Source organism: Amblyomma americanum, chromosome 2 (assembly GCF_052857255.1).
Source record: "Amblyomma americanum isolate KBUSLIRL-KWMA chromosome 2, ASM5285725v1, whole genome shotgun sequence".
Taxonomy (NCBI): domain Eukaryota; kingdom Metazoa; phylum Arthropoda; class Arachnida; order Ixodida; family Ixodidae; genus Amblyomma; species Amblyomma americanum.
This window is the reverse complement of record NC_135498.1, coordinates 104,739,225-104,753,098: the sequence shown is the minus strand read 5'-3', so window position 1 is coordinate 104,753,098 and position 13,874 is coordinate 104,739,225. Positions and strand designations below refer to the sequence as shown.

At 53.5% G+C, this 13,874-nt stretch overlaps 1 protein-coding gene across 4 annotated transcripts in view; it reads left to right on the top strand.

The window, feature by feature from the left end:
* The window catches only part of ssh (Protein phosphatase Slingshot), a 264,185-nt gene that overhangs the window by 167,478 nt on the left and 82,833 nt on the right, over window positions 1-13,874 (top strand). For all 4 annotated transcript variants that reach the window (XM_077655066.1, XM_077655064.1, XM_077655063.1 and 1 more), the window contains exon 3: window positions 13,769-13,863. In XM_077655066.1, coding sequence (XP_077511192.1) covers window positions 13,769-13,863 — 95 coding nt within the window. The remainder of the gene's footprint in view (window positions 1-13,768; window positions 13,864-13,874) is intronic.

Sequence of the window (13,874 nt, the reverse complement as noted above, 5' to 3'; positions counted from 1 at the left end):
AAGGCCACGTCAATAAGGAAAAGCGGCGCTCGGCAAGTGCGCGAGGAGTGTACTACCAAGTGACGTGCACTTTGTATTCAAACAGCGCACCGACGTTGGCGCAACCGTTACGAAAGGCGAGACCGGGGCAAGGCGTTGTTCGCGTGGTTATGCGTGGCTTGCGTTACTTTGGGGTGCGCGTTTAGCACGCAGCCTTGTCGCGCTTCCGGGCGCGTCTGCGCCTGTATAGTTGTCGCCCACGCTGTTGCTCAATGGAAGAAGGTGCTGCGAAACGAAAGGATGGTCGTGTTTGTTTGGTTGCTTCCGCTCAGCCTGGCTGTTTGCTCTCATCAGCGAAGCTGCCAGCCGTTGGAGCGCTTCCCCCGTACAAGATGTGGGCGGAGGCTGCGCGCGCAGACTCGAAGAGCGTGGCGTGCAGACTGCGTGGCACCGAACGGTGACAGTCACGACACGCGCTGTCAGGCTAAAGGAAAATAGAGAAAAAACGAGCAAAGAACGCGCTGCACACGGAGGGTAGATCCCGCCTGACTTCTCTTTTCGTCCATGAGGAATGCCTTTTCACGCGTCCGCCTGGTTGTGGCTGCGATCTCTAAGTGGGTAGTTCCTGCGGCATTCCGAGGTGTCGTGGCTGCAGGAGAAAACAAAAAGCCGACTTGCTTAGCTGTATCGCTCGATGAACATGGCCAGATCGGTGCTATACGTCAGGGCGGTAGGCCTGGATCGCCATTTCGTTCTCAGCGCTGCACCACGCGGAACGGATATGGCGCCAAACCGGAACCACGGGGTGGTGCACTGTAAAAAGAATTCCCCTCTCTGGGGGTAAATAGGGGGTAAGCTGTCCTCTAGCGCAATTCTTTTCATACAAGGGAGTGCCCTAGTGGACAGCTTACCCCCTTTTCACTCCCAGAGAGGGGAATTCTTTTTACAGCGCACCACCCCGTGGCTTACTCTCTTTTCACTCCTTTCTGTTTGGAGTGTATAGACTCCACCTCGAGGGAAGTGCGGAGCGGTGGGAGCACTCGCACTCTTATTGGCTGAGGGACCTCTGAGAGCGGACACCGTGGCACACCGCGTTCGTCTGGTTTCACAGACCTTAACCTTGTAGGTTGTAGGCAAGCCGCGGCGCGCCGTTAGTTCGTTCAGCGTCGCTGTTCAGGGACCGAAGAAAATAAAGCATGTCTTTCATGTCTGGTTTGGCTTCCAGTGTGCACTTTTTCGCGGTATTTTACAATTATTTTCGTGCCTCCTTTTCCATAGAAAAATCTGCGTAGCGCGCAAGGCGCGAGGTACCACCGCCCACAAACTTAACGCGAATGCTTCAGAACGCGTGGCTCGGACTGATAAGGAAGCGGAACGTTAGCCGCCGATCGAGACGGACACCATTCTAGGGCAGCTGCAAAGCACCCGCTATCGTCAGCCTCCGCACAGACGCAGTGTGCAGCATGGTCTCGCACGCAGCGCTACGCGCCGATAATGTCGGTCCTAGCTAACCACGTGCACCCAAGCGTTCGTGTTAAACACGCACGTGGGCGTTCCCGTATGCTGGGGCCATGCTGCTTTTAAGCTTGAGTAACGTTCCCAGCAGTCTGATGGGGCGATTAAAGTGCACCCCGAAATGTCGTGAGTTTTCCCCGATGCCTCGCAGATAGGAAAAGAGGCGAGTTTTTGAAAAGCGGAAGCGATGGTTAAAAAAAGAGAAAACAAAACAAACCCTGGAACAAGTCGTGTTAGTTATCCGGCTATCGTTTTCGGCATCTTTCTCGTCGTTTCCTCGTGCGCGCCCTTGTTCTTTCTTGTTGGGTATGCTTACCTAACAGCCCCACCCTGGGAGAAAGAGGTTGGCCATGGAACTTCTACTCGTTATCGTCACCCCCTCCCCCCTCACTGTGTGCTTGCCAGACCGTGCGCGTATAACACGCTCCGTGCGTGCTTCGCGAGCGTTGCTGCCCGCGTGCAATTAATTAACCTGATCTCGGTGCCCTCTAGTAAACTCTCACAGCGAAGTTGCCGCCGCCGGCATTTATCTTTGGAGTAGGAGAATCTCGCAGGCCGGCTTTAGGCTTACACTGTGCATACCTGTCAGCGCGCGCCGCGTTGCCGCTTCGCCTTCGCTGCTTGCAGTGGAGCTTGTAGAACACACAAGCTCAATGGTGCCGACGCGCACGTACAAGTTCTCTTGCGGGCGCTCACGTGCAGTTCCAGGTTTATATACGGAAAATACAAAAGGGAAGACTCTCCATCGCAGTTAATGATGTCAAATAAAATTCGTACGCTAGAAGTCCGCCGAAAGATTAATAGATTGGTATTCTTGTTTATTAGTTTAACAGGTAAAAATAAATTGAAGCTACCGGAGTGCATTAAGCGTCCTCTAGTGAGAAGGACTCGGAACGTTCTTGAACATTCACTCACTCCCCTTTTCGCCAAAACTAACAGTTTTAAATACAGTTTTTTCCCTAGAACAGTGCAAGATTGGAATTCGCTACCGGAATCTGTTTTTTCCTCGCAAAATTTTTCTGATGCGTTAAATCGTCTATTTACCTGCTAATATTAATTATATGTATGTTTTGTATACGTGTGCTGCTGATATTGTATAAGTTTATTGTTTGGTTTATTCTTTTGGTATCCGTGCGCTGCTAACATTGTATAAATTTATTCCTTTGGTTTTATTCTTTTGGTCTCCGTGTGCTGCTAATATAGAATAACTTTATTCTTTTGGTTATGTATCATTATATGTTCACTCCTGCTTGGGCAAAGCAGTGGCCTGCAGTATTATGAAATAAATAAATGAAATAAATAAATAAATAGTGACGCTGTGGCTGCATCTGGTGTGCAGCGGGTGGTCGTGCATTGTTTGCGGGAGCCCGGCGTCATTGGCGGAATCGCGAACTTCGGTTGCTCTGATACCCGCATTCGCTGTGCTTGCGGTCTCCGTTCAGCTGTCCCGATTGTTAACGAATTTTAACCCAACTGTATACATACTGTGGTGTAGAACAAGGAATACATGTGTGTGGTGGTTTCGTGGGCACTAGCTATAGAGTGAACTCGTTTCTGCTGGGTTATATCGACGAGCGCCTCCTCAACAACACTTCGACGTCATAAGTTGGTTCTTCGGTACCTTCCAGAGCTACTAGCGTGCCTTGGTGTTGCGCCCCAAGAAAGGTCGGTCAGCAAGTTGCGTTACAGGATTTTGGGTCACTCTCGTGCGGCGATGTCTCTGTGCACAGTTTACATTTGCATCAAGTCTGTTCACTGCGCGGTCTTAAGTCTATCCACTCTGTGAAGTTAAGAGCACGCCGCACTTGCTGCAGCGACAGTTGTTGGTGCGCAGCTGTCTACTCGCGCATTACAGTGTGCTTTCTCAGAGCTTGGCTGTATCACACGAGTAAGAGCGCATGCAGAACTGTCTCCCCTTACTCTGTAATCCACGGCAACAATGCGAGCTGTATCCCCAACCCCACCTCAGGTCCAGCTCGGACCTGGATGAATGGCCCAGCGTGGTAGACCGGGCCAAGCTGACTGCAGCCGTTGCAGGTTACCTGGACTGAGGGCCCTTCCCGGAGGGGGCAAACTCCTAATCTAACCAAATAAAACGGTTTACGTCGTCATCATTATCATCATCATCCCACCCCGCGTCGTTTGGTAACCCGTCGCTACAAGATGTAGATATTCGGACCGTGGAGCCTACATTAGGAAGATGGCTGCACTTTCAGCGTGCTGGCCAGTGTCGGCGGTTGCTGCTGCCTCTGCTGCACGCAACTGCTTTCGGCGGCCTGCACGCGGACCCCATGCAAATGCCACCGGCGGAAGTGCGAGGGGGCGAAGCCAGGGGAGCCGCGGTGTGTGAGTCGACGGAGGCGCGCATCGCCCTGTAACCTGGTTCCTCGAGTGCCTCGCTTAAAAGGAAAACAACGGGCGAGGGAAGGAGAGGGCCGCGTAATGACTCCTAAGTGGCCTGTTGGCCGTCTCGCCGCCGCCGCCGCCGCCCCGTGGCCCGATGATCGCTTCCGCGGTGGGTGCGCGCGCCCGGATCCATTCCGTGCGTGGTACCGAGTGTGTGCGCGCGCGGGCGATCGCCGTCCGATGCCGCCATTGTCTTCCACGTTTCCCCCTCTCCTGTGCGCTCGACTAGCCCTTGTCTGCCTGTCTCTGCCTCCGGGCCTGACCTGATCGAGGCAGGCGAGATCGGTCACTGTGTCCGGTGATCTCGGATGATGGCGCTGCCTTTGTGTGTGTAGAGGGGCCGCAATACGTGGTCGCCGCGGGTACGCAGCCGATAAGCCATTGATCATCCTTACTAGTATTGGTTGCTCGAATGGTCTTTTGCGTTGTCGCTTCTCTCTTTGTGACGAATAACACTCGCAGTGCGCGTACGTTGCGGACAGTGGAGGGGCATAAGTGATAGCCTATAGCTTCGTTCTCCTCGAGTTGTTTTTTTTTTCTTCTTGGGCGTCTCGTTTTTGGACTGTGTTCGAGATCCCATCGGAGCGTCTCTGATGCCGGGAGTCGGTGTTGTGTAGGAAGCCCGTTTCTCGTCTTTGGCGCGGCGAGTCTCATTGTGTATTCCTTCCTGTGCGTTTGACTCTTGAGGGTGGCTTTGAAAACGCCTTGAAAACGTAGCCAAGTCTGCTGCGCGTTCGGGCTTTTGTGCTGGCTGCGACAAACACCCTCTTCGTTTTCCATGCGGGTGGCGTGCGTGGATGCGTCCGGTGCTAAGTTTTAAGCCTATTCGTTGTTATTTTTGCGAGGAAGGAAAAGGTTTGGAGAGGATAACACTGGGTGCAGCACGTTCGCTGTTGGTACGCATTGGTACGTTTCAAATCCCCCTCCCTTCCCATACTATATTTGTGACGACGTCCTGCGCTTGTGCATACGTGTTACAGTGCGCAATAGGTGTTCTCGATTCCTTCGATTTGCCGCCGATTGCGTACATTCCGACAGCAGATGGATGAAGGAGACACCGTGAACACGCCCGAGTGAGGCCGCTCGCGCGTTTTCCCGCCGCTCAGCCAGCTCAGCGGAGAGGACGTCGTCGCCCCGAGGGCAGTGTGTGTGGCAATTAAGGAAACGCCGCGGTGGGAGGGCGGCCGTTGAACTGTGCTAAGGCGGCTACAACACCGCGTAGCTCTGCATGCTCTGCCACAAGGGCGACCCCTTTGTTGCTGGGGCGCAGGCGAATACGCCGGCGGACGCGTGTGGATGTCTTCATCTGCCGTCGGCACGAGAACGACGCACGCGTCGAGTGCCGCCTGTTTCGGGGGACGTTGTGCAGCATCATCTGCGTGCCAAGCAAATCGCGCGTGCTGCTGCTGCATGGGCTCCACGGGGTGTAGCTCCTGGCTGTGTACACACCTGCAGCCCTTGTTATCTCCGTTTGTCTTCGAGCTGAAGCGACGGGAGAGAGGGAAATGTGTTACACTTGCTGCTTGTCACTCGGCTCGTCAGATGACCTGTACTGTACTGCGGCGGCTGTGACGTAGGGCTGAAATAACTAATTGGCACTGCCGTGCAAGTGTAGCGGAATCGTTACGGAGGCGTTAATTATACTCCAGTGCGGTTGCGCGTGCTGTTGACCGCTTCTTTTCCTTTCTTCGGATGTGTTCCTTGAGAGCCGCGGGGCCGTTTTCAGGGTTAGGGCGCGATTTCAAAGCAGGGATCCCGTTGAAACGCTGTAGTGACGGCGATGTACTGTACAGAATGTCGACACAGCCGCCGCGGTGGCTCAGTGGTTGTGGCACTTCTCTGCTGACCCGAAAGACGCGGGTTCGATTCCGGCCGCGGCAGTCGAATTTCGATGTAGGCGAAATTCTATACGCCCGTGTATTGTGCGTTGTCAGTGGACCTTAAATAATCCCAGGTGGTCGAAATTTCCGGAGCTTTCCACGACGGCGTCCATCATGGTCTGACCCCAGTTGCTGTGGGACGTTAAACCCCATGAAACCAATTAAAACCAAACCATGATGTCGACAGGTGGCAAGTTGGCACAGAACGTGGCCTATGAGGCAGGCCTTGAACCCAGCCGGCCAGAGGGAGAATAGACTGGCACCAGGTCTTCCACTAATGCTGCAAAAAGGTAGCAAAAAAATAACGCGGGACGCTTTGAGTAATTAGGTTCTAAAGCAAAGAGGCCCCAAATTAGCATTCACTTAACTATCACCTCTAAACCGTCCGCAAATTAAAATACGCACTCCGCCTCTGTGCTGACCAGGCTGACTTTTCCATTTGCCACGTATGACGTTCACGTTTTTACGTAGGCAAACAAGTGCCCTGTATAAGTGCCCTGTGGGTAGTTTTTATCACGGTGCTTATCGCGGGCCGAGTACGCGCTTGCGAGTACGGCACTTATTGTGATTCTCTCGTGCGTGCGAGTATGCATTTTATCGCCTGCCGCTATCGTTCGTTGCCCCTCCGTGTTTACAGGACGGAAAGTGCTCCTGCTACACACGTTTCTCCGGCTGAGGTGACAGCCAAGCTCGCCATTTCGAAACTAAGTTACGAGATTAGTCGCTTGACCCGACGAATGTGCGGTTAACGTGCACGTGGTCGTTTATGTAAGACATAGTGTACACTCGTCGGTTCACGGTTAAATACGTGACCGGTTATTGGCTTGCAAATATACAGAAGGGTTCATACGCGTTCCTACTTTCCTGTGCCCTTGCCGCGCGCAGTATACTGGTGCTCAGGGCTCAAATGAGGCAGGTACAGGTGCGTATGATAGAGGTGCGCAGCGGATGTGCTATCTGGCAGGATGCATGCCTGCCGCATACGCGCAGTTAAGGCCACGTTGAGATACAAGACGGTGGTAATTGATAGCGGTCATTCAGTGCGTGACCCGCGGTTAACTGACAACTCGCGCGCGCGCCCAAAATACGGCGAAATAATAGTAGTTTCTGCTCGTGACAATGCTAGCTAATACTAGCTAATACTGTGTCGCGGAATAATACAGCGCGGTATCGTGTCTCACGGCATAGTCTGCGGGAGCAGCAAGGTCGACCAATCCCCTTGCAGCGAAGCATGCCTCCGCCGTGTCATGCATGTTTCGCTGTGACGACCGTTGTTGGGAGCGAACACTCCGTCGCCGCCTGCTTAGCGCGTCTTTATTTCCCGGTCGTATAGCATGTACGTACTACGGGATACGAGCCTCATTACGCGCTACGCGAGGATCCGCGCGCTTTCGCCGTCTCTCGCTTTGTGTAGCGCGACGCAAATTCTGGCGTGCCCCGCGAGCGAGCGCTTTACATCCGTGGCAGCCGTGCGTTTCTTCCCCCGATTTCGTCTCTAAAAATACCCGCACGCATGCCGAGCCAGAGGCGGGGAGGAGGAAGGAGGAGGGGTCAGAGGTTGCTTGCCAGCCGAGCGCGTCGCTTTTCTCCCAACCGCCAGCTTTCTTTTCCGCCCCAATATGAGTCAGATTGTTTTATTTACTCTGTGCCGCATTCGCTCGCGCTGTGCTCCGCCTTTTGTCACCCGCCCAGTGTGATGGGAGTTGCGGAAGTGCCTGTGTTGTGTACCAGATGGCTCGTTTCCGTTTCATCTGCATCCTGTATACGATGAAGTGAAAAGCGGGCGTCACAGTAAGCTATTCCTAGTATGATTCTCTCGCTCGTCGCTTCGTGCCGTTTTGTTTGTTTTTGTTTTTTGCTTCTGTAGGTCGGGTATACACCTGCGGGCGCTTCCGCGTGCAGCGGTGCTAGTTTGTTTCTCTGATCGCGCCTAACTGCACGGCTGTCTGTGCTGCTGCTGCATGCTTCCTACGCGGCCTTCCCGTTAAGTGTGCCGCTCCCCGCGTATTCGGCTGTCATTCCTACTTTGCATCGGAAGTAACGTCCGGATTCAGCTTGCGCCCGACGTTTCGTATGCGCGTGCATATATGCGGGACCCATTAATGCGCCGGCTTTTCAGATTGCGGTGCGGGTTTCCCAGCGCAGTGCTTTCGCTTCGCTGCATGCGTGTAGTTCGTGCTGCGTGTACCCGAGTCGTGGCGCTCTTCGCGCCCAAGTAGACGCTGTAGCGTGGTGCGTCCCGGTGCGTAGCGGTGGCCGTCGTCCCGGTGGTGCGCGCTGTGGACAGTGACGTTGCGCGCTTATCTCGGATGCCTTTCTTACGTGTTTTTTTCGCCACTTTGGCGGGATTTCGAAGCACGGAAATAATAATAATTGTTTTTTTGTGGAAATGGCGCAGTATCTGTCTCATATATCGTTGGACACCTGAACCGCGCCGTAAGGGAAGGGAGAAAGGAGGGAGTGGATGAAGAAAGGAAGAAAGAGGTGACGCAGTGGAGGGCTCCGGCATAATTTCGACCACCTGGGGATCTTTAACGTGCACTGACATCGCACAGCACACGGGTGCTTTAGCGGTTTTCCTCCATAAAAACGCAGCCGCCACGGTCCGGTTGCACGGAAAGCGCATTACAGAAATATTCAGCTACCCGTTTTTACGTGTAGCTTAAGTGTTGAATTCAAATCCCGAATTCTCCGCCGCGCTAGGGAGCGAGGGAGGCTGCCTTTACGAAGCGTGTCGCAACGGATTAGTAGAGCCAATTCGCTACGCCGGTTCTCATTCGCCGCCGTTTGTTTCAAGAGCTACACTAGGCTACCAGTCGAGCTTTTCGCGGTACAGGCGAGACGCCAGTTGTGCGCATGCGCTACCATGGTACATGCGGGAGGCCAGTTGGGCGCATGCGCCGTTACCGTGACAACCGGGAGTAGTGGGTGCGCCGCGCGGTTCGTCGTTTCCCTCCTTCCTTTATCCTTTCCTTTACGGCGCGGTTCGGGTGTCCACCGAGATACGTGAGACGGTTACTGTGCTTAGCGCGCTCGCGGCGCCATCTGGCCTGACGTCACACCGCGTTCATCACCCGAACCGCGCGTCGTCGCATGCGCAGCACTGCATATAAAAAGCGAAGATGTAATCGGCGGCTGTATCGCAACGGTTGATATGGATGCACAAAAGGAGAGTTCAGCCGCTGCTAAACGACGGTATAGACAAGAGAACATTAACTTTTCCGATTCTGAGGTTGTCGCCTGGCAGTTGGCTACTCAACAAAGAGAGAATGAGCGTCAGAAGGCTAAGAGAGCAGCGGAGATGCCCGAACAGAGAGGAACGCCTTGCCAAACGGAGACGCCACACTGCCGAGCGTAATAGACGCCGCATATCCACCGAGATGGAGCCTATGGAAGGCGTCAGTCAACGGGAACCAACCGAAGAGGATGTGAAGGCCCGTCGTGTGACTGATCACACCATTCGAGTTTCCGAAAGTGCATCTGCGACCCAGGCATTTATTTCAAGCGGACATGTCTCTCATTGCTAAACATACAGCGCCAACAACAAGCTCAGGCAGGAAAACGTACCTCCCGCTACGTATATCTTGGCATAGCGGAGCTAAGTCACAGCCAATTTTATTTCTTAATTCGTCCAGCATTGAGGACAAAAAATCATTCTGCCGTAGTCTCCGCGGGGCAGCTGACGCAGCCTCGTGCCTCCCAGTGCTGCAGGCAGCTTGGATCGTGGCAGCTTTGCCCTTTCGTCGCATCCACGCTTGTAGACAGCCGTGCCGAACACGTGGCACAACAGTCCCGTTCCGCTGCTTTGCTCTATCGCGATCTGCGCTGTCCGATCTCTTGCCGGTTTCCCCCGGAAGCTCCGATTTCGTTTAAATGAGAGAGAATCCGTGTGATCCAAGCTTCCGTGAAGGGCTGTCGTGGCGGTTATTGACTTATTTTTATACATTTTGAACACTGCCTCGGGTTATAAAATGGCGAGGTTATATAAACTGTTTTTTCGGGCGAGTTACGTCCACTGGAGAGCGGTGGTGGGGTACGCGCAACACGAGAAAGGTTGCAAGGTTTCGTAAAGGCCGCATATGCTACGGCGGTGTGCACTGGCTCCGTGAGCGCCACCACGCTCGAGTGGCGGCGAGGCTCGAGGACGCCGCCGCCCCATCGTGGCAACATTCCCCGCACCGGTTTCTCCCTCGGGACAAACTGGGGGCTTCGCTAAGCACCCCACCCACCCTGCCGCGTGTGCGTAAACAGGAACGCGCATGTGCATGCATACCTCACTTTCTCCGGCTGTCTTGCCATCCTCATCCAGCCACGCCCCAGCGATGACATCTTCCTCTCGTCCCTGCCCCACTGTGAAATTAGTTTAAAGCAAATGACGGAAACCGGTGCGTCGGCTCAAAACATCGTCAGTCAAACCGAGTCAGAATTTTACCAACGTTTCTTACAAGGTTCACGGTCTCCCTCGCAAAACGGTGTGAACTGCTTGAACGTGGCCATTTCTTGGGCAGACGCGCACACGGGACCAGCGCCACGACAATTTAAATGCTTGATAAAGAACGTATGCAAGAGGCGCTCAGAAAAAGAAAATTGTACAACCACATGATTATCATTTTTAAAGATCACATAGGATGTGAGAATGTGGTTAACTCCGTATGGAGTGTGTGTAGCTTATTTGAAATCAGGGGGACATGTACGTTGTCCTTGACTTTCCTTCCTAGTTTTTTTCTTCCTGTCTCTCCTTTCCGGTCGTTCTACTGACCTCGTGCTATTGTAGCATGAGTGAAAAAAAATGAAAATATGCTTTTGAGGAAAGGAAATGGCGCAGTAACTGTCTCACATATCTCGGTGGACACCCGAACCGCGCCGTAAGGGAAGGGATAAATGGGGGTCTAAGAGATGAAAGGAAGAAATAGGTGCTGTAGTGGAGGTCTCCGGAATAATTTCGCCCATCGGGTGTTCTTTAACGTGCACTGACATCGCACAGCACACGGGCGCCTTAGCGTTTTGCCTCCATCGAAACACAGCGCACGGCACTTCTAATTGTAGGCCTGTTCTTACGCAGTGTGTATCATCTGATTTTGAAGTGGCATCAGATATAGAACCGTCGTTTCTAGAGCCAGGCTTTGAGCTGTTTCAAAACAATGAACGCTAGAAACACGAATCGCTTTGAGCGATAGCCATTCAAGGCAGCAGCTGCGTCTCAGTGTCCATGCATGCACCATCGCTTTCCCTTGGCGCACCGTTTTCTCTCGTGCATTTAGGCCTATGGAGTGGCACTTTCAGGAACCCACTAGAGCAGGAATTTACGCTCGCTGCGTTCGACCGTGCAGATTTGTTCCGCGTAAATTCGGCGGCCCGACTTCACGCAGGCCACCGACACTGGCGGATGGCTATCGGGTTTTTATTTTTGTTTCCCACGAGGCGGCGCTATTACGCATGCAGGCGGCGGCGCGCCTCGGCGGTCACGCGTCGTCACCTCCGCCGGCGGGCGTCGCCGCTGTGCGCGGGTGGAAAGGTCGTTCGCTTGCCGCACAGGCGCCGCTTGGGTAACGCCGTCGATGCGCGCCCAGTGACGTACGCTGTGCTCTAGCGAGACCCTCCCCCCCCCCCCTTTTTTCTCTCAGCTTAAACACACCTCCTCGTAAATAAACGGGCCATTGGCGGCCGGGTGGCCCAAAATGATGCGTGGCTGCTGCAACGCTGCTCCGGGGACTGGGGCGCGTGGCAGCAGTTGTGTAACAGAGGGAGGGGTAAAGACAAACCGAACGATGCGGCCCTCGGAGTTGGTGACCGAGGGTGCGCGGAGATGTGGCAAAAAGCAAACGACGTTGGAGCGTGGAGTGGAATGTTTGCGCTGGCATTAGCGCAAGTAAAAAGGGAAGAAAAATGAACTTTCGAGTGCTTTGCTTTCGGGAAAAACTTGCACAGATGTTGACCGAGCTGCGTACGGCGAGTACTTTGCCGCGCGTTTCGTTGCGACATGCAGGCTTGTTTGTTTAAACGCTGTCGAATAGCTCGTAACGGCGGGGGCGAGGACGTGACCCGCGAAACGCGCTTGGCCTTTCGCTCGTTATGTAGCTGTCAGCGGCAGGACAAGGGCAGCGGAGAAAATTAGGCCGAACGACCTTATACCGCGGCAGTTTTTTTTTTTCTTACTGTCGCTGCCTCGCGCAGTGAACTCCAGCCGTCCAGCTGTAGACTGCGCGCATTTCGTACGGAAAGTTTCCCTCGTTTTTCTCGTCTTGGGGTCCGCTGACCCGAAAGACACCGATTCGAACCCGGCCGCGGCTGCTGAATTTCCATGGAGGCGAAATTCTTGAGGCACGTGTACTGTGCGATGTCAGTGCACGTTAAATAACCCCAGGTGGTCGAAATTTCCGGAGCCCTCCACTACGGCGTCCCTCATAGCCTGTGTAGCTTTGGGACGTTAAACACCCATAAACCGTAATACCATCATTTCGGGGCCCTTATGATGTGCAAAATCGAAAAAAAAAAGGTTAAAAGAAAGGGTGAGGGAATCCCTGTTTGAGCATTGCTATCACAGGCTTAAATCGATCAAAATAAATCAACTTTGGCGTGAAAAAAGAGCACCCAAAATGCAACTTCAAACCAAACTCATGTTAAAAATGAAAAGAGGCGCAGCATGTCTTGAGTGGAAAGACAAAGCGAGGAGCTGGAGACGCGCGCAAGATGGCTGGTGGTGCGAAGAAATGAAAGCCAGGCGGCAGGCGCCCCTAAGTGAGAAACGCAAAAAAGAAGCAAAAATTTCGCAGGCGTGCATCTTTGATGTGCCGTCCTTGTTTTCTCCCGAAGCGCTGTAGTCGTATACCTCATTCTCACCGTAACCGTATATATGTTCTCGGCGCTCGTTGGAGCTGAGCGCTGCCGGGCGCTGTGCCTCGACGGCCGTCAGGTTTGTTAGCGCGAATCTCGCTGCTGCATCTATTCATCAGCGCGTCGGACGCAGTCTCGCTTCCGGCCCGCATTCGTTACGCGCATCTTATGCGGCACTCGGCCTGCGGCAATCAGAGTCGCGGGGCGGAAGGCGCCCTTTGCGGGTTCGGGGAAAACGCCGCTGCTCGCGTGAGCGCGCGCAGCACCAGTTTTCCTCGCGTTGCAGCACCGCATATCCTGCAGGAAAGGAGAAGCTGTATATAATGGAGCGGGGTGCAAATGCTGCTCCTTCTCATGCTTGCGAGCACCTTCAGCCATTTCGCCTGATGTAACGTTGATATACATTGAACGACCTGCTGTGTTCACTGCGACTCGTAACACCTGGCTGTTAACTGTTTCTATCGTTCGTTGTCATTCTCGTCGTCTTCACCCTTTTAACTGCTCTCTTTTTTTTTGTAGTCTTTTCATGCTTCTTGCACGTCACAATAAATGAATGAACGAGTGGATCTCTGCTCCTTCGTGTGTTTTCCGCTGCCGTGCGCCTGACTGTGCAGCGGAGCACTTACCCTATAGTATACCGCCACTTTGCCGTTTTTTTTTTTGCGTCCGATAATGCTCAGTGTTGCTGAAGAGAACGTCGAAAATATTTTTAGCGCTTGGATTTTTCGTAAAGATTCAGTTTTCGGGCGGATTTCAGTGTTTCTGGAACGCACTCCTTTTTGATTTCGTAAACGTGAGGAGTCGGAAAACCTTCCTGATGAGAACTCCTGATGCGTGCACCTTGAGAAGGGCATTTCTCCCAATTCGTGTGGCGCATTATGCTATGTGGATACCACTCAACCTATATATGTATAGGAATGTTTTTATATTTTCCTGCCTCCGGGTCGGCACATTTGCCACTTTCGGGCGGAGTTGGTTTCGCCTGCCTTTATGTTGGACAGATGTGCCGCTGCATGCCTCGCATTGTCCGCATTCGGTGCCCTTTTTTTTCCCCCCATCCTGTAAGTCGACGTATTGCGAAGCGTTTGACTTCGTCCCGTGTAGTGCTAACTCTCTTTCCTCCCACCCTTTTCTCTCTCTCTCTCTTTGTGCAGCATCAGCGAGTGCTACTTCGCGGTCAAGGGTACGGCGCTGGTGCTTCCACACGATGAGTCCATGCACGTGTACCGCTGCTCAAACAACAACGTCGGTGAGTGCTTC